This window comes from Semicossyphus pulcher, unplaced genomic scaffold (genome assembly GCF_022749685.1).
Source record: "Semicossyphus pulcher isolate SPU_LCO1_2020_fin unplaced genomic scaffold, fSemPul1.0.p SCAF_4, whole genome shotgun sequence".
Taxonomy (NCBI): Eukaryota; Metazoa; Chordata; class Actinopteri; order Labriformes; family Labridae; genus Semicossyphus; species Semicossyphus pulcher.
Window position 1 is genome coordinate 11830980 of NW_027211715.1, and position 20747 is coordinate 11851726.

The 20747-nt window shown below is 40.8% G+C and overlaps 2 protein-coding genes across 2 annotated transcripts; both read left to right on the plus strand.

Annotated features, from left to right (window-relative positions):
• Positions 1 to 205: 205 nt before the first annotated feature.
• Positions 206 to 6788, plus strand: LOC138606967 (cytochrome P450 2J2-like). Its single transcript, XM_069679466.1, has 9 exons — positions 206 to 406; positions 1529 to 1691; positions 1874 to 2023; positions 3319 to 3479; positions 4697 to 4873; positions 4981 to 5119; positions 5805 to 5992; positions 6230 to 6371; positions 6576 to 6788. The coding sequence occupies exons 1-9, from the start codon at positions 206 to 208 to the stop codon at positions 6749 to 6751; spliced, it is 1497 nt and encodes a 498-aa protein (XP_069535567.1). The 3' UTR covers positions 6752 to 6788.
• Positions 6789 to 7216: 428 nt separating this feature from the next.
• LOC138606968 (cytochrome P450 2J4-like) lies at positions 7217 to 20425 on the plus strand. Its single transcript, XM_069679467.1, has 10 exons — positions 7217 to 7417; positions 8833 to 8850; positions 11887 to 12049; positions 12206 to 12355; positions 16131 to 16291; positions 16867 to 17043; positions 17143 to 17281; positions 19138 to 19325; positions 19534 to 19675; positions 19880 to 20425. Exons 1-10 carry the CDS (start codon positions 7217 to 7219, stop codon positions 20053 to 20055), a joined length of 1515 nt encoding a protein of 504 aa, XP_069535568.1. The 3' UTR covers positions 20056 to 20425.
• The last annotated feature ends 322 nt before the right edge of the window (positions 20426 to 20747 follow it).

Consider the following 20747-nt stretch of genomic DNA (forward strand, 5'->3'; position numbering starts at 1 on the left):
TACCCGTGTTTGCCTCTGAAGGACGATCTGGCACACATTTCCCTTGTGTTTATTTAATGCGCTTTTATTTTGAAGGTAACAAACCGGAAATGTTAATTTATTATTCAATTGAGTGGTTACCATTTCCAGTCTTTTTTCTTGACTGATGTCGTCGTAGCGCAGTTGAAACGATAAAATAAATAAGCTGAAACGTGTAAGACAACAAATGGAGACAATAAAAAGTCTACTCGGATTTGAGTGGATGGACGGGAAGAGCATTTTGATATTTCTCTGTGTTTTTGTGTTGTTGGCTGATATTTTGAAGAACAGACTACCGACAAACTTTCCACCTGGACCGTGGGCTCTTCCACTGATTGGTGACAGCCATCGAATCAAAGCCAGAAGCATCCACCTGCAGTTCACAGAGGTTTGTCGAGGCCTTGCATGTAATATTAGATCCGTTCAGTAAAATACATATACACATATCTGAGGAATAAAAAAATAATAATAATCAAATTCCAAATTACGGTTAGGCCTACTATTTCCTTAATAAAGATGACATTATAGAACACTCTGCATGTTGAAATAATAAATAAATAAATGTGGAAATGAAAGTTTCACGAGAGATAGTAACATTTCACATGTGTTACTCAACTGTTTCAGACAAGTTATGTCGGGAAATGCAGGTAATCATTAACTCAAATGGTAGACGATGTAAGAAGCACATTAACCACTGTTTTGCCGGATTTAACATAAGCTTGTGTTATTTGATTAACATAACTTAACACTTAGGGTTAGGTAGGCTACCAAAAAACAAAAATATATTGCTTCAAATATTATGTATGACACAGTAAGATTATGTTAAACTGTGTTGTTTTGGGACCACATCAGATTACTGACAGTACTAATACAGTAAGTAAGACAAAAAAAATCACACACCTAAATCCACAACCAAAGAAATCTTGACATTCATTTGTAGTAAAAGAAATACAACAAATAAATAATCTGCAGATTGATCAACAATAAACATAATTTGTAGTGGCTGTCCTAGCTATTTCTTTTAGAGATTGTGTATAGTGTAGAGACGCAAACAGCCAACAGTTGGGTCCAATCCCAAAGTAAGGATGACTGATTTTCGAGCCCTTTAACGTAATACTTTATTGACTCTGAAGTTACAGGTGAAATGATGGATGATACTTTGACATTTTCAAAAATACAAAGTGATTCTGATTCTGTAGATATTCAGGACTGAAAAACAGGATCTGCTGCACTACAAGCCATTGTTTAGGGAAATTTAATATCAAAGCAATGCTATTTAAGTTTCCACAATTATTTATTCAGGATTTATAGTGAAACAGGACATTATACCTAAAATTGTCACAGGGAAGTTTAGGATGGAATAAAAAGGGTACAGAAGTTTCAAAAAAGAATATAATTAGACAGTGACAAGCATCTGCCATGTAAGTGTTTGTACTGTGACCTTCAAAAGCTTATCCACCCACCCTCATTAGGAAAGTCAACTCACCACAACTCTACTCTCTGTGTGCAGTTTGCAGAGAAGTATGGAAACATTTTCAGCCTCCGGCTCTTTGGTGGAAGGGTTGTTGTCATTAATGGCTACAAGCTTGTAAGGGAGGCCCTGGTCCATAGAGGAGAGGACTACATTGATCGCCCCGTCATTCCTATTCTTGAAGCATTGATTGGAAATAAAGGTAAAGTGTGATGCATTTCGTAAAAAAAAACAAAAAACAAAAGACCAGTTAGTATTAAGTTAGGGTGGTTTCATCTAACTAAAACCATATAAGGCATATTAGCATTCAGCTAGTTGTTAGGTTTACTCATTTTTAATTACATCCAGTCTGACGTAGTAGACGCTGTTCGATTTTTCTATTAGGTCTGGTGGTATCGAATGGAAATCCATGGAAGCAACAGAGGAGATTTGCTCTTCATACACTCAGAAACTTTGGTGTGGGCAAGAAGACCCTGGAGCCATCCATCCAGCAAGAGTGCCAATATTTATCTGAGGCTTTTGCCATGCACCAAGGTACTATACAAATCTCATTGTTCACCAAGCACTGTGTAGCAAGCTCCAGATTCTTAACCAATTACTAGACAGTAGGGTTTTTACTATGATACTTTTTTAATGTTTATTATGTAAACATGTAATTTGCCTTACCCTTTAACTTTGACACAGAGAAGCATGCACCAACATCATGCAGCATTGGACTATGAACCTCACAGCATGTACTTGTTTCCCTGCTTTGTTATCTAAAAGACCACACCTGTTTACTTAATTTTGGCAGTGGCTGACATTTAGTATCTGATGCCAACCTGTTAATCGTCCAAAATCACAATCACATATACTGTATAGAAACAATTTATTACAGGGCTGTATTACATGTAAAAACTTGATTCTGAATGGTTAATTACAGCATTCCGAGGTCTATTATTTCTTGTCTGTTCTTGTTATGAAGAACAGACTGTTGCTAGGGATGCGGCTCTAATCACACAATCCGGAAAACTAACTGTAATCATATCAATTCGCCGAAAGGTAAATTTTACATCAGTCTGTTTTCAGAGGGAAGAAAAAAGAAAAGAGACAAATCAGCAGAGAGAAAGCCATAAATGTTAAACAATACAAAAACTGAAGGCTACGACAGAGAGATCTACAAAACTGAAGACGGCACATGAAGTAAACATTAAACTGAACACAGCATGGGATACGGCGGTGTTTGAAGATGGTGAACATGAAGTAAACATCAAACAGAACGCAGTAGAGGATACTGTGGTGTTGAAAGACAGTGAATGGAAAGAAAATGTCAAAAGACAGAAAATCTCAATTGGGTGCTGCCCACTTGATCTTACTTCACCATCAGTGGAAATGTTTCAATTTAATGTAGCTAAAAACAGTGCGGTTAGCTCATTTTATTGTGAGAAATATTAGCTCGGTTAGCTCATTTTAAGAAGGGTACAGAATTAACGGTTGTTATGGACGCAGTTCTCACTGGGAGTGTAACAGACTATTTGTAAACAGAAATAGAATCATTTTTAATCAATAAAATTATTTCCAAATCAATATATTGTATCAAATAATTGATTTTGTTAGTAAAAAGCTGTGTAATTGGAGCGGAGGAACCCCATCAGGGTGAGACAAGACCCCTCCTGCTCACCATGTCAGGGTTCCATTCTCCGATAACAACCTGCACACTATACATTATCGTTTACATATCAAAGCAGTTTTCTTCCTGATACATTTTCTGTTTTGACTCTGTCTCCTTTTTTTTATTTTTTTATACAAAGAGTCTTTGTATCATATGTAAATATTTCCTTCCATTACAGGCAAGCTTTTTAATGCCCAACCACTGATAAACAGCGCTGTGTCAAACATCATCTGCTGCCTGGTGTTTGGGGAACGCTATGAGTATTCTGACAAGCAGTACCAGAGTATTCTTAAGGACTTAAAAGAGGTTGTGCTCTTACAGGGAAGTTCGTGGGCACAGGTAAGCCTCTTTTATGACAAGATTCCCACCATGACTATTTTGTTGCTCCATTACAAGATTATTGACATGATAGATAAAAATGTGGGTAATACTTAAGTTTTCAGCCTGCAATGTTCAGTGTAATTACTCCCAAGTTACAGTGTAATCTAATACCACTACAGTATGTACATACAGTATATGTAGGTACTGGGAACTTCACAAAAATAAATACAGAAAACAACACAAAGAAACAACAATATACATCACAATGAATGTAAAACTGAACTTTTATTAGGCCTGTTTCTCTTCCTTTATTTTCTTCTTTCCATCAGAGCAGTCATCAACAAATTGGGGTTGAACCCCTCAACATCCTTGACGGATGATAAACCGCCACAGGGATCTGATCAGAGAGATCCACACACAGATCCATTAGTTTGGTTTAGGTCCTTTACATGCAGAGTAGAAGCAGTAGGCTTTCACGTTGTACAAAGTGTACATCACAGTGGTGCATAGCCAATCTTCAGCTTTGAAGCAAAACACATAAATATGAATACATGAATAACTGTGTAACTGATAGCCAGCATTAACTTCAATTATTAAAGGACTATAAAAAGCCAGTGCATCTTCTTTAGGTGTATACTAAACATAATCTAAATACTAACACAAATAATAACACAATGGAACAATGTTAACTGGTTAGTAAAATAACTATGCTCAAGCATTCAAGTACACTTTATGTCAGACATGATTTTATTTATTATAAATCTTGTTGTGAAAAGTCACCATAGCAGTCAGAGTAATGATGTGGAATAGGTTTGAAATATTTATATTTAAGTTCCCCAAAAAGTACTGAAGTACATTATATGACTAATTGTACTCTTCACAAGCTGCCTGAAGGTAATTTGTTTTACTGACAACAGGTGGTGATATTTTAATGTCTACAACAAAACCTAGGTTGCATATGTCATATATATTACATATAGTCCTATGAACATTTCTTTGAATGCCCAAATCATGAAAAACAGACACATAAGTTGACTGTCATATATTTTTTTCACATTTTGACTCACTGAAAATCAAATCGGGGCTTAAGAATAGGGGAGTGTCAGTATTTGGGCAAATCCAGCAAAAAAAAAAAAAAAGTAGTTTTCCAACATGTGCCATGGCCTCCACATGTGTCTATGTTCAAGTTTGAAACTCCTGCCTGATGATCTTGTAACTCTCTTCATGCTCTGTAGATGTATAACACATTACCCTGGCTGATGAAGTGGCTGCCTGGACCTCACCAGAGAATGTTCACTCTATTACAAAAGATAATTGACTTCGTAGAAATCAAGATCAAAGAACACAGAGAAAGCTTTGACCTCTCCTCACCAAGAGACTACATCGACTGCTTCCTCGCAGAGATGGGAGAGGTAAAAGTTTTTATGTGTGTGTGTGTGTGTATTGTGTTTATTATCTTTACATTTTCTAATGAAATATGTTCACAGATACTAGTAATTGTCTTTTGTGTTATTGATAGACGGAGGACAAAGATTCTGGTTTTGATTTAGATAATTTATGTTATTGCACTCTGGATCTGTTTGGTGCTGGAAGTGAAAGTACTACCACTACTTTACTCTGGGGACTGCTGTACATGATCTGCAACCCTCGCATGCAAGGTGCCTTTGTGTGTGTGTGTGTGTGTGTGTGTGTGTGTGTGTGTGTGTGTGTGTGTGTGTGTGTGTGTGCGTGCGTGCGTGCGTGCGTGCGTGCGTGTGTGTGTGTGTATTGAAATTTCTCTCCCATACCATGCCTGCTTATTTTGTAAGCATCTAGACATGACTGTATAGTATCAGGATTCTTTAAATTTGCTCTTTAGAAGCTTAACAAGTATACAACATGCTCTATCCTTAGACCCTTGATGCGGATAAGGAAAAACTAAATGGCGAACAGGGGAGTTCGAAATTTGGATTAAAAGGCCCAAACTGACACAAATACAGTATCTGTTGTCAGCAGGGAGGTTATTCAAGGATATGTAGCCTTACTGTATTTTGAGAGAGGAAAGCATCAGATGAAATAAGTTTCAAGGAGATCTGACAAATATGCAGTGGAAAAGTCCATCTAGAGTTTTTGAAAGAATCAAAAGTAAAGTTGGATCTGACATGTACATGAAGTCAGGGAAGGTAGGCTAAATTTATTGTAATTGTACTGTTTTGATTCTAGCTGCATTATTTTCAACCATTTGAAGACAGGTCAGTCCTGTGTTGAGAAAGAGGGTATGTGGGATGTGTTGTAAAAACCTTTTTTCTTAGTCATCTACGCAGTACAATGACTCACATTGTTTTCTGTTTCCACTGTGTGCAGAGAGAGCCCAGGCTGAGATAGATATTGTTGTTGGTTCATCCAGAGAGCCCTCCCTAAATGACAGAGAAAACCTGCCCTATACCAATGCAGTCATCCATGAAATCCAGAGAATGGCCAACATCGTCCCCCTTAATGTGGTCCACATGGCAACCAAGGACACAACACTCGACAAGTACACGATCCCAAAGGTACATAGTGCACATGTGAGATTTGCTTTATATGAGCTTTTGCCTATAATAATGACAATAATTACGTTTCCTTTTATTTTTTTAACCCTTTAACATTCTGGTCTATGTTTACCTAATGCATTCTTGATCTTGAAAAAGCCCAACTTTTTTTGTTTCTTGAAATAAACTTACTTGAAAACAACAACAGAAAAATAGTATTGATTTGATAAACAATTTTCATTAATGTGATTTCCTCAGGGCACCATTGTCATGCCCACACTGAACTCGGTTCTAAATGATAAGTCGATGTGGGAAACTCCAGACTCCTTCAACCCGCAACATTTTCTGGATCAAAATGGCAGCTTTAGGAAGAGAGAGGCCTTCCTTCCTTTTTCAGCAGGTTAGTTACAACTTAATCAAAGGGCTTCATGGAAAGAAAAGAAAAACAATGTTTGCAGCAGCAGTTGCCGGTCTAAATGTTTTCCATAGTTGTCTCACTATATTCTTGGGATCTTTCAGACTGAGCAAAAGCAGTGTTCTGCTGTCAAAGTGAATCCCTTAAAAGCTGTTTGAATAAATCTTATGTTGATCTGTGTATCCTCAGGTAAGCGTGTGTGTCTCGGGGAGCAGCTGGCCAGGATGGAATTGTTCCTCTTTTTCACCTCCCTTCTTCAGAGGTTTTCTTTCTCTGCATCTGATGGAGAGCAGCCCAGTCTGGATTACAATTTAGGATTCACTCGCAGTCCCAAACCATACCAACTCTGTGCCGTACCAAGATGAACCACTAATGCCAAACTGAACCAAAACTGAAGTTAATATGAAGGAAATTTTCAATAGAAAATTTTTGGTACAGTCAGCATTTTTCAAATTCTTTCACTGTACACATAAAAGATAACTCTATAATGCAGTATTCTTTCTTGATTTGAACATTTCAAATGAGGATGTGTAAATTCTAATTAATATGGAAGTATTAATCTCTCTTTGTATGAAGTGTTATTACACTGACAAAATTGACCTATAATGTATTTGAGCTGCCATGGTAAAGGTGTCTCAGCTGTAAATGTTATAAACAAATAAAGGCCCGCACATACCCTTTTCCTGTGCGTATGCGTTGTGCTTTTATTTTGAAGGTTAGGCAGGTCAACCGGAAGTCTTATCTTGATATAAAGCTGCTGTAACGACGTTCTAAAGTCTAATGGCCCAACTGCGCAGTTAATAGATAAGCTAGTACAAATAACCTTACTCATGGAGACAATCAAACGTTTGCTCGGGTTTGAGTGGATGGACGGCATAAGTATTTTGATATTTCTCTGTGTTTTTGTGTTGTTGGCTGATGTTTTGAAGAACAGAGTACCAACAGACTTTCCTCCTGGACCATGGCCTCTTCCATTGATTGGGGACCTTCATCGCATCGACCCCAGCAGGATCCACCTGCAGTTCACAGAGGTTTGTAAAGGCCTTACATGTAATATTAGATCCGTTCAGTTAAATAAAATGTCTGGGGCAGTTTTTAAAAAACACCTCTTGTAGTCAGTTCTTTTTTTTAGACTTTTTCAAATAGCGATTATATTCCCCCTGCTGAAGATAACATTATATTATACCTTATGTATGTTGAATAATTTAATAAATAAATATGGATGCAGAAAACAAAATATCAGAAGAGAAATTAGCAGTTCAAAGTTGCTATTTAACCGTTTCAAGCAAGTTTCCTTGGTAAATTCAGGTAGACTAATCATTTACTTGAATACAAGAGAATGGCCTGAGTCTATGTAAAAAGCACATTCAACCAACTGGTGTAATTTACGCAGGATAAAATATTAATTGTATCATCTAACCAATGAACTTATATTAAAACTTGCATGATGCTTGGATATAGGAGTAAGCAAGGCTAACATCAATATGAGAAGTTATTAGCCTACTTCAAATCCTACCTGTGTTACACTTAGGTAATGTTAAACATTTGGCTACTAAGTAGTACAAAAAAGGTAATCTGTGATCCAGGAAACAAAGGAAGGATCCACTCCCATCTCTATGAGCTTGTCTTTGAGTATGAAGGGTTGGATTGTGTTGAAAGGACTTGAAAAATCAAAGAACATGATTCTCACATAAGCGCCAGATTCCTCCAGATGAAATAGGGCCCGGTGAAGCATGTAGAGGACAGCATCACTTACTACAATGTGTTCTTTGTATGCAAACTGCAGGGAATCAAGTTTGTCTTTGACCTCAAGCCTCAGTAGGCGTAGAATCATCCGCTCTGGGGTTTTCATGATGTGCCAAGTAAGGGCAACCGGTCTGTAGTCATTTAATTCAGCCGGACATTTTCTGATTTCTGATTAAATTTTTCTGAAAGATTCAGAGGTACCAGACTTTGCTGCTACCAGTTGAAGCGCATGTTCTAGAATGTGAACTAAAACTCATGTACTGAGTTTTAGGTGTTCACCGATTTTACCATCCTCTCTATTTACTCTATGTTTTGTGGCATTACGTGATTTTAAGAAAACAGATCAGAGATGACATGTTTGTAGCGGTCAGTGGTGGCGAGTGTAAGGTTGACTAACGGGGACGTTGACCACAGAAAAATGAATGTTCCAGCAAACTGTGTGTCTTACAATGTCTCAAAAAACACTGATTAATTAATTAAATAAAGCAGCGAAGGAGCAGAGTAATTTTCTCCCTCGTTTGTGTACAACGGACTCATAAGCCACGCCCATACACATCTGTGACCCTCACCAGTTAATTTAAACACCAACAGCTCAGTGATATCCCCTCCCCTGGCCAGAGAAAAATGGAGTGCGACACAGAGTCACAAGGCATATAAGGCACAGAAGGCTCTTTTGAGGTGGAGGACTTCTCCCCTCCAGAGTCCAGAGTTTAGTGTGGTGGAGGACCGTGGTGGTCCTGAGTCCTATCAGTTTGAGCCGTTCCTCCTCCTCTTGCCCCACTTATGCCTGAAGCCGGAGCTTTTGGAGACTATGCAAAAGCAAGAGAGAATGGGCACAGTCTCTGAGTGGTAACGTAACTCGATTAGGATATCTTTGAAAATGAGCGTGGTTTCACAGACTCCGTCTCGAAGACGGGGGTGACACGTTCTTTTTTTAATATATACATTTCATTCCGTAGCTTTGTCTCAAACGGTCGACTCCACATCACCATCGGCTGGCAAGGTTCAGGGCTGATTTAAAACAGTAGATGCCGCGTTTGAGCCATTTCCAACCCATTAAATGCCGATTTTCATAAATTTGGTTAGAATTGTCAATATTAATACCAGCATTGATGCGTTTCATCACAGTACAGCAATATAATTTAGACTTCAGCTCAAAAAACATGTTTAAATTTGCCTGCAACCTCCCTAGGGTCTGGGGCGGCCCAAACAGGAAAACAAAGAGAACCTGGACATAGTAAGAAATACTTTAATTCATCAAAATAAAATCAGAATCAAAAGGACGGGCAGGGCCGGCCCACCGACGGGGAACCAGGAGCAGGTGCAGGTGTCGGCCGGACCACCAACAGGGAACCAGGTGCAGGTGTCGGCCGGACCACCAACGGGGAACCAGGTGCAGGTGTCGGCCGGACCACCAACGGGGAACCAGGAGAAGGTGTCGGCCGGACCGCCGACAGTGAACCAGGGGCAGGTGTCGGCCGGACCAACAACGGGGAATCAGATCCAGCCGCAGGTGTCAGCCGGACTGCCGTTCCTGACGCGGAACCAGGATCGGAATCCTCCAGCTGAGCCAGAGGGGGTGTCAGCCGGAACGCCGACGGGGAACCAGGATGGGGGTCCTCCAGCTGGGCCAGAGGGAGTGTCGGATGGAACGCCGACGGGGAACCAGGAGGAGAATCCTCCAGCTGAGGAGCCATCTGGGCCTGTTGAGCAGGAGTCGGCAGAGGAGCCATCTGGACCCGGGGAGCAGGAGTCGGCAGGGGAGCCGACAGGACCCGGGGAGCAGGAGTCGGCAGGGGAGCCAACTGGACCCGGGGTACAGGAGTCGGCCCAGGGGGGCCGACCGAAACACAGGAGCAGGAGTCGGCCTGGGAGCCGCCTGGACCCGGGGAGCGGGAGTCAGCCGGGGAGCCGACCGGAACACAGGAGCAGGAGTCAGCAGGGCCTCCGACCGGAACACAGGAGCAGGAGTCGGCAGAGGAGCCATCTGGACCCGGGGAGCAGGAGTCGGCAGGGGAGCCGACTGGACCCAGGGAGCAGGAGTCGGCAGGGGAGCCGTCTGGACCCAGGGAGCAGGAGTCGGCCTCGGAGCCGCCTGGACCCGGGGAGCAGGAGTCAGCCTCGGAGCCGTCTGGACCCGGGGAGCAGGAGTCGGCCAGGGAGCCGACCGGAACACAGGAGCAGGAGTCGGCCTGGGTGCCGTCTGGACCCGGGGAGCAGGAGTTGGATGGGGAGCCGATTGGAACACAGGAGCAGGAGTCGGCAGGGCCTCCGACCGGAACACAGGAGCAGGAGTCGGCAGGACCTCCGACCGGAACACAGGGGCAGGAGTTACTAGTGAGCTAGGCAGTGGAGGCTCTGGGGCTCTGGGCTGGGGAGAGGGGTGAGGAAGACAAGAGCCACGATGGCCACATCTTTTCCTGGTGCCTCCACGGCAGCCAGGGAAAATGGCCAAGCGAGTCCCAGTCCAGAGATTCTGATAATGCTGAATTTTTTAAAAATAAATGAAAATGTTCAAAGTCCGCTGGGTCCATATTTGGCCAGTTCATTAGTTCAAGGTTTGGATTTTAAACAAGAAGTTGAGGACCCAGATGCAGACTTAGATATGACTTAATAAACAAAAGTCAAAAAATGCAAAAATAAGAGAATCTAAAATCCAACAAAAGACAAAAAAGGAAAATCAAAAGGCAGAGCAAAAAACTTACAACAATGAAGAATATGAACACGAAGAATATCCAGGGTAGAAACACAAGGAACAAAGTACAGGTCACGGACGTAGACTCAAATGAACTGGCACAGAAGGGTAGGAACACAGAGACTAAATACACACAGGGTAATCAGGGACAGGTGAGACTAATTAACACAGGTGAACATAATGAGGGCAGGGCACACAATCTAAAAGGCGGGAAACAGAACAAAGGAAGGAAGAACTACAGAATAAAACAAGAAGCACTAGGAACCAAACTCAGGACTGACAGGACTACAAAGTAAAACAGGAAATTCTCAAAATGAAATGCACAACTAAACCAGACTAAACCAAGGCAGGAACACAATATACAAACTAAACAATAGAATTTGGGAAAAAAAGGAAATAAAATCAAAACACCAAAATATAAATCAACTACAAAACTAAACTAGAATGACTCATGACTCAATCTACTGCAAGGATGACCTGATCTTACAGGGATTATCTCAGTTTACTATTATTTGGAAAATACGCTGAAATTACAGATATATGATGTCTGATATTTTGACGTTTTGAAAAATACAAAGTTAGCCTTTTAGCTGAAGAAATTCAAGCCATTATTTTGTGATCAGCTGCACTTCAGAAACTTACCCAAACATTTGGTTGACAATTTGTTCCAGGTCATTTCCCAACCACTTTGTTTTATTTTCTTCATAGTTAATGCTCTTATGACAAGTTTGAAGTATTATTTCACTCTCCATCTGTTCAGAGGTATTAGAGGAGCCATGGGGCCATTCCTATGGGAAATCTAATATGTTTGTGTTTCTGCATTATTCAAGTTGAGGCAGTCATTTGTTTTATAATATGCTAGTAAAAAGAAGGAAGTTTAGGATTGAAAAAATGGGTTCAGTAATCAGCTGAGAAGAAAAAAGCAGTCAGAGACCAGCATCAGCCAGGTGAGGTTTCAGATGTGGCGCTCTAAAGCTCGACTGATTCTTTTTTGTTGACATTCCAAGATGGAATCAATTCACTGCTGGACCTCTACACCTGTCTACTCTCTTTGTTCAGTTTGCAGGGAAATATGGAAAAATCTTCAGCCTTCGGCTCTTTGGTGGAAGGGTTGTTGTCATTAATGGCTACAAGCTTGTGAGGGAGGCCCTGGTCAATAGAGGAGAGGACTACATCGATCGCCCCGTCATACCCATTTTTGAAGCAATGTTTGGAAATAAAGGTAATGCATGATGCCTTGAGTTAAAAAGCACTAGTAAGTATTAGGTAGGATAGTTTTATAAGACTGACACCATAAGGTATATTAGCATTTAGATGGTTCTTAGTTACACCAATTTTAAATTATGTCTTGTCTGAAGCTGTTTGGTGTTTCTATAAGGTCTGGTGATATCGAATGGAAATCCATGGAAGCAACAGAGGAGATTTGCTCTTCATACACTCAGAAACTTTGGTGTGGGCAAGAAGACCCTGGAGCCATCCATCCAGCAGGAGTGCCAATATCTCACTGAGGCTTTTGCCACTCACCAAGGTGCTAAACAAATCTCATTGTTCAACAAGCACCACATGGCAAGCTCTACATTCTTAACTAGTTACTAGACAGTAGGGTTACTATGAAACCTTTTTATGTTTATTAATTAAAGATATAATTTGCCTTACCCTTAAACTTTGACACAGAGAAGCATGGACCAACATCATGCAGCATTGGACTATAAACCTCACATTACCTACTTGTGACTCTGTTTCCCTGCTTTGTAGGGGAGTGGCTAAGAGCTGATTTTAAGCATGAAAATTGGCATGAGCAGTCGCCATGGGTCACTTGACAAGAAAATTGTCCCAGCCACTTGGAATTTCAAGTTGGCGGCCATTTTTCAAGATGGCCGCCACCTTGGTCGAACAATTAAGTGATGTTATTGTTTGGTTGGTGATATAGGCATGAAAATTGGCATGGGCAGTCTCCATGCGTCACTTGACAAGAAAATTGTCCCAGCCACTTGAAATTTCAAGATGGCGGCCATTTTCAAGATGGCTGCCACCTTAGTAGAGCAGTTAAATGATGTAATCATTCAGTTGGTGATACACACATGAAAATTGGCATGAGCAGTGTACTTGGGTCACTTGACCAGAAACTGCTCACAGCCAATTGAGATTTCAAGATGGCAGCTATTCTTTGAGATTGCCACCAGGATCTTTAAATAATATATTTCCTCATGTTAATTTGAGTTCCTAAAAAGGCCAAGAGTCTTTTTTTGACTGTGTTTTGTCTAACTCTTGTCAAAATGTGATTCACTGTTAGAACTGAAGACACACTGATGTGGTGATGGGGAGCCGAGCCATAGGTCTACACCAGAAAACACAGGTGGCCAAGGGGGAGTAACCCAGGCAACAAGAATACACACATAGGGTCTAGCAGAGGCAACTACACAGACATGTGCAAGTGAGTCCATATCTGAAGCACTTACACCTTCCAGTACATGCCTTGGTGCACCCGCATTTGGTCAACTCCCAACAACTCTCTGCAATAGGTGGAAGTCCAAAAGATTTTCCACTCCTCATCTTGTTTCATCCATCCCCAGTCAGATGGGCTTGGCATTTCTGGTTGTTGCTTTAATGCCTGTCCCCACACGTATCCAGCCTCATAAGATGCACGTTTTGGCATGCTCCTTGAGTGCTGCTTGAGTTGGTGGGATCAGGTCATAAGGTCTTTGTTTTCTGGCAAAGAGATCAAGCCTCGCCTCATTCACAGGTGTGACATCGCTGTATCTGTCATACATTAGCACAACAAATCTCTCCAAAGCTTGCAGGACGCTGTCATCCACTGCAGAGGGGCATTCACTGAGTTTTGCAAATGTGTTTGAGACCTCATCACACACGTCTAGGGATGGGTACCGTATTCGGTACTTTTATAGGTACCGACCGAATTCCGTTGGTACTACCGAGTACCGATTCACGTAAAATCAAACGGTACCATGTTTCGGTACCTAAACGCATCCTCGTGACTGTGAGGGAGTGGAAGAGTAGGCGATTTTCCATGCCGGACTTGAACACAGCATTGCACGCACAAGAGCGTAATGACGTCAGTAGCCGCAGGTTCAGTCAACAAAGCAAGCATGGCTGATAGAAAGTGCTCGAAAGTATGGCTCCACTTTTCAAAATGCGATGCAGATTACGCTCGCTGCAATATTTGTTGCGCGAAGTGCAGGCCAGCGGCGGGAATACTTCCAATCTGAGGAAGCACCTGGTTAAGCACAAGATTTTTATCAAGGCTAAAGAGTGCACAATTTTCGACAGCCTCAGATCTACGGCTACAACTCCTGCATTCGGCACCGTTTGCACGCCTGCATCCGTTAGCGACTCGTCGCCTGCAGCCAGCAACATGGGAGAAGAAATGGCCTTAACATTTGGTGATGGCAACAGCAACAATGACGATGCAAGTGAGGCATCATCATCTTCGTCTGCTCCAGGTAAATAAGCCCAGTGTTTAAGATGACGTTAGCTTGGCATTTTAACTTGCATTAGTTATCATTATCAGCTCGGTTTCTCGTACTTTGTAACGTAAATGTAAATGCTTGTTTTCATTTACAGGTCCGTCGGACCCATTGTCAACCCGCCCTAAAGTTAAAGTGAGAGCTGCAACGGTGACTCCCTTTACAAAAGCCAAGGAGATGGCCTTTTCCCGTCAGAGGGCAGATGAGTGTCACAGGGCTGTGACTGCTGTGGAGCTGGGTTTTAATTTGTGCATTATTAAGAAAAAACACTGCGTAGTTGTAGTTAAGGCTTCATGTTGAAGAAATTTGTGAAACAACTGCAATGTTACAATACAAACAGTTGGATGTTGTTTTGATGTATTTGTCGAAGTTTATATAATGAGAAATAAATATGTTAAATACAATAAATTTGAGATTTTATTATTAAACAAATTAACATTTATTACCACATAAACACACACAAAAGTACCGAAAATTGGTACCGTTGAGTACCGATATCGATTCCCGGGTACCGGGTATCGGTACCGTATCAGTTCAAATGTGAAAGGTACCCATCCCTACACACGTCCCATGTTTTCTGAACGAGTTTTTCCTTTGTGTCCTGCTGACAAATACAACATCTGTCCCAGTTGGTTTTCTCAACTGTTATGATAACCTCTGCCATGTCTGCAGCAAATGTATAGGCAAAGGCCGAGGGTTCATCCTTTTACCACCTTTTACCAAGCACATTCTTGTATGGGATACAACTAGGTTCATGCTTTCGCCCTACACCTAGTCCGATCGTTCATCCAATGCCATTTAAATCCCGTGCGATCTGTACACCATCCGGTTAACTAAAAATCCATTAACCTTGGCTCGGTTCTCCCGTGCTGGCACAACCTTTCAATTCAGGCGCGGCTATCTAACTGATTTGGGGTAAATAAGATAACATTTTGGATACCAACTTCCAATTAGCTGACATTGAACCCCACTCTGAGTTTAACAGCAGTGATATATCACCAGTGTGCCCTGGAAGTGCAGATATTCACTCTAGTCTAAATTACCTGTAATCACCAAATCAACACAAGTGTAATTTTATGCATCAGTGTAAGAGGTCATAAAATGACTCTAAATCCTCTTTACTGAAAAAAACAATATTTATATGAGAAAATTGACCTTTTGAAGATCCATTAGGCGGCTCACGCCAGTTTCCATGCTTGTATTAGCCTAAATGCTCCAATAAGGAGGCAGCCATCTTGAAAAATGTCCGCCATCTTGAAATCTCAATTGGCTGTGAGCAGTTTCTGGTCAAGTGACCCGAGTACACTGCGCATGCAAATTTTCATGTGTGTATCACCAGCTGAATGATTACATCACTTAACTGCTCTACTAAGGTGTGGAGGCAGCCATCTTGAAAAATGTCCGCCATCTTGAAATTTCAAGTGGCTGGGACAATTTTCTTGTCAAGTGACTCATGGAGACTGCCCATGCCAATTGTCATGCCTATATCACCAACCAAACAATAACATCACTTAATTGTTCGACCAAGGTGGCAGCCATCTTGAAAAATCGCCACCAACTTGAAATTTCAAGTGGCTGGGACACTTTTCTTGTCAAGTGACCCATGGAGACTGCTCATGCCAATTTTCATGCTTGTATCACCAAATGCACGATTATGTGACTTATCTGCTCCACTATTGTTATCTTTTTCTTACTTACTTTTGGCAGTGAATGACATTAAGTATATATAGTAACTAAGGCCAACCTGTTAATCATCCATCACCACAATCATATAACATAAATATTTTGTAATATCTACATTTTCTCTTAACTTTACAGGCCAGACTTTTAATGCCCAGCCACTGTTAAACAACGCTGTGTCCAACATCATCTGCTGCCTGGTGTTTGGAGAACGTTATGAGTACACTGACAAGCAGTACCAGAGTATGCTTCAGGACTTAAATGACGTTGTGCGATTACAAGGAACTTTTGGTGTACAGGTGAGCCTCCTTTCTAAACAAAATGCAGAACTCAGTAATCTGTTTAAAATTCTGATTAACCATGCAAGACCCTATAAATCAGAAGGTTATTTTGATTACCATTTGTAAATGAGTTTTTAAATAAGATAAATATTTATTTATATTTTATATTTCAGTGTAGCTTCCGTTAGCCATGCAGTTTACGGTACTTCTAGATGACTTTGCCTGGTATCAGGCTCTGAGCATAGTGAAGTGATTACTGCTCTCTCTAGCACAGGCTTTGGGGCATTGACTAGATTTGCAGCATTCATCTCTTGCATGTTTTTCGGATTTGTGTGTTTTTAGTGTTTGTACTAGTGTTCGAACCAGACTTTTCCCATTGTTTTTTTTTTTTTTTAAGTTGGGAACTTTATTACGAGTCTCTGTGGGGATTGACTCACTTTTGGAGCCAGCCTCAAGTGGCTTTTCAAGGAACTGTAGTTTTTGGAACTTCCACGTTGGATTCTTATTTTTAGCTCTTAACCTGTGTCTCTGTTCAAGTTTTTTATTTCTGACTGATTCTCAGGTGATCAGGTAACTGTCTATGTGCTCTGTAGATTTATAACACATTGCCCTGGCTGATGAAGTGGCTGCCTGGAACTCACAGGACGATTCTCACAAAAGTACAAAACATAACTGACTTTGTGGAAATCAAGATCAAAGAACACAGAGAAAGCTTTGACCCCTCCTCACCGAGAGACTACATCGACTGCTTCCTCACAGAGATGGGAGAGGTAAAAGTTTTTATGTGTGTGTATTGTGTTTGTTCTCTTTACATTTTCCAATGAAATATGTTAACAGATACTAGTAACTGTCTTTTGTGTTATTGATAGACAGAGGACAAAGATTCTGGTTTTGATTCAGAGAATTTATGTTATTGCACAATGGACCTGTTTGCTGCTGGAACTGAAACTACTACCACTACTTTACACTGGGGACTGCTATACATGATCTACTACCCTCAAATACAAGGTTTGTGTTTGTGTATGAGTAATATCTATATAACCCATGCCGTCTCACAAGTGAAGTCAAGTCAATTTCATTCATATTCCATCAATTTAGCCTGAGTTTTATCCTTTACCATATCCTTTACTTAACTCTTTGGTTCTTTTCTGAGGGGAAAAATCAAAAGGAAGTCCAGGAAGTGGAACAGAACTGGTATCCCCCTCTTAGAACAGAAAAACATGCAATAGATATTATAAAAAAAAGAGTATGATATAGACCTGCTCTTTTTGTAAATAACTGTTGATATGATATGGTATATATGTATAAATAAAAAATGATTGATTGATTGATTGATTGTCCATAATGATGTTGCAATATTGACAAACAGTGCTTTAAAACAGAATAGCTGAGCTACACGACCCCCTATCCACCAGATCTGTTGAGGTCAAGTAAACCATTCACACTGGAATGAGAATAGAATAGAGAAAGAGAGGGAAAGGGAAAGGGAGAGACAAAAGGAGATGGTACGTCTCTCGAGAGACAAAAATCCACATCCAAACGTGGAATGAAGCACTGATAGCCAGGAGGCACACATCTTGATACAAACAAACATGGAGATACAGGCATTTTCAGATTCCATAATAGAAGCTCTGATGTCATATTGCTGCCAATTTTACACAACATGCAGCCTCTGAGTTAGTCAAAAAGCTCATGGGCAAGGCAAAGATAATTCTGGGGTGACCCATACGGTCCTTGTATAACCAAAGCGAGAGCTTTCTATATCCTCGGCACAAAGTTAAATATGTTCCCGGTGGATGTCGCCCCCTTTCAAGGGGTTGTCCCTTGTCACACCTTCTTTTTGGATTTCAATGGTCAGGATCTCAAGGTACTGCCTTGAGGAGGAGTGTGTTGGATTTCGGCTCCTCAGAAATGCATCTCTTCCTTTTGCGTATGATGTGGTTCTGTTTCCTTCATCCTTTGTCCAGCTGGCACTGTGATTCACAGCCAACTTCAAAGGAGTCAGGATGAGTCTCAGTACCTCCATGAGAGAGGCCATATTTCTTTACTGGAAGACAGTGGAATGCTCCCTCCTGTTGTGTTTGAGTCAGGAGCTCAATCTAATACTGAGGCTACTGAGATGTTTAATCCAGGAGGGACCTGGCTTACACGCTCAGCCATACTTTATAGTCATCATTACCAGATACTGTGTTTGTGGTTGTTATGGATCGGCAGCCAGACTCGGTTGCACTGAACAGTTCTTTTAATAATCCATCCATTCATTGCACTTCAGCAGTTGTAAATCGTTTTGCGTTTCCACCCTTTACCTGAGCTGAGCACAGTGACACCCAAAGTCTAGAAAACTATCATGAAATTATTGTATAAGACAGGCACTATTGACTCTTACAGTTTAGATATCTCATCTGGCCTTGGAATATCTTGGGATACCCCAGGAGGAGCTTGAAATAATTTGCTGTGGACAGGACTGGACTTACTTGCTAAGCCCTCTGCCACTGCGACATGGCCCCAGATAGACAGACTTGAAGCTTGTATTCTGAAGGTGGAGAGCAAGGGTTATGAGGAAATAAGGATTAGGGGATCCAAAAGATATAAACAGGCCCACCCATGTAGGGTTTTTAAGTCATCAGAAGCCCATTAAAGCTCAATATGGATATGGATATGAAGCCAATAAAGGGAAGCTTAAATGTGTGTTGTATAATACAATATTGGTTAGGGTTTGAGCAGCAGTATTCTGAACCATTTGAAAACAGGTCAGTCCTGTAGAACTGTGGTGTGTGGGATGTGTTAATAGTGTATAATAGTTTCCCCTTAGTTGTCTATGTAGTACAATGGCTGACATTTTTTCCTGTTTTTACTATGTACAGAGAGAGTCCAGGCTGAGCTAGATAACACTGTTGGTTCATCCAGGGAGCCCTCCCTAAATGACAGAGAAAACTTGCCCTATACCAATGCAGTCATCCATGAAATCCAGAGAATGGCTGACATCGCTCCCCTCAATTTGGTCCACATGGCAACCAAGGACACAACACTCGAAGACTACACAATCCCAAAGGTACATAGTGCACATGTGAGAATATTTGCTTCATATGAGCTTTTGCCTATAATAATTATAATAATTACATTTCCTTTTATTTTTGTGACCCTTTAACCCCCCCCCTTTTTTTTTTAAATTTTTGTCTATTGAAATAAATTTACTTGAAAACAGCTACAAAAAACAGTATTGATTTGATATACCATTTTCATTAATATTATTTCCTCAGGGCACCATTGTCATGCCCACACTGAACTCGGTTCTACATGATGAGACAATGTGGGAAACTCCAGACTCCTTCAACCCGCAACATTTTCTGGATCAAAATGGCAGCTTTAGGAAGAGAGAGGCCTTCCTTCCTTTTTCAGCAGGTTAGTAACAACTTAATCAAAGGGCTTCATGGAAAGAAAAGAAAAACAATGTTTGCAGCAGCAATTGCCGGTCTAAATGTTTTCCATAGTTGTCTCACTACATTCTTGGGATCTTTCAGACTGAGCAAAAGCAGTGTTCTGCTGTCAAAGTGAATCCCTTAAAAGCTGTTTGAATAAATCATATGTTGATCTGTGTATCCTCAGGTAAGCGTGTGTGTATTGGGGAGCAGCTGGCCAGGATGGAATTATTCCTCTTTTTCACCTCCCTTCTTCAAAGGTTTTCTTTCTCTGCATCTGCTGGAGAGCAGCCCAGTCTGGAGTTCGAGTTAGGATTCTCTCGCTGTCCCAAACCATACCGCCTCTGTGCCGTACCAAGATGAACCACTAACCACTAACGCCAAACTGAACCAAAACTGAAGTTAATATGAAGGAAATTTTCAATTAACAATTTTTGGTATAGTCAGCATTTTTCAAATTCTTTCACTGTACACATAAAAGATAGCTCTATAATGTAGTTTCCTTATTTTTTCTTGATTTGAACATTTCAAATGAGGGTGTGTAAATTCTAATTAATAAGGAAACTGCCAGTTCTAGGCCTCTCTTTGTATGAAGTGTTATTTCACTGCCAAATTGACCTATAATGTATTTGAGCTCTGAGTTTTGAGCTTCATCAGAACAAATTAACCAATAAAACTTGGTTTGTTCAGTCTTAGATGGAGAAGAAAAAGTGATGTAATACCAACAGGATTGAAAATTACTTTCAAGGACCCGCACATACCTTTTACTGTGTGTATGCGTTGTGCTTTTATTTTGAAGGTTATGCAGGGAAACCTGTCTTATCTTAATAGTAAGCTTTTGTTACAGCGTCTTGAAGTTTATTTGCCCAACTGAGATTTATCCAGTTATTGTAGCGCAGTTAATAGGTAAGCTAGCAAAAGTAAAATTATTCATGGAGACAAACGTTTGCTTGGGTTTAAGTGGATGGACGGCATAAGTATTTTGATATTTCTCTGTGTTTTTGTGTTGTTTGGCTGATGTATTGAAGAACAGAGTACCAACAGACTTTCAGCCC

Bases quoted from the DNA above. Each gene is read 5' to 3' on its own strand.
- LOC138606967 (XM_069679466.1), top strand. From the start codon at position 206: ATGGAGACAATAAAAAGTCTACTCGGATTTGAGTGGATGGACGGGAAG. The intron at 1,692-1,873 runs GTAAAGTGTGAT...TTTTTCTATTAG, and splicing joins AGCATTGATTGGAAATAAAG to GTCTGGTGGTATCGAATGGA. The intron at 6,372-6,575 runs GTTAGTTACAAC...GTGTATCCTCAG, and splicing joins CTTCCTTCCTTTTTCAGCAG to GTAAGCGTGTGTGTCTCGGG.
- LOC138606968 (XM_069679467.1), top strand. From the start codon at position 7,217: ATGGAGACAATCAAACGTTTGCTCGGGTTTGAGTGGATGGACGGCATA. The intron at 17,044-17,142 runs GTAAAAGTTTTT...TGTTATTGATAG, and splicing joins TCCTCACAGAGATGGGAGAG to ACAGAGGACAAAGATTCTGG. The intron at 17,282-19,137 runs GTTTGTGTTTGT...TACTATGTACAG, and splicing joins CTACTACCCTCAAATACAAG to AGAGAGTCCAGGCTGAGCTA.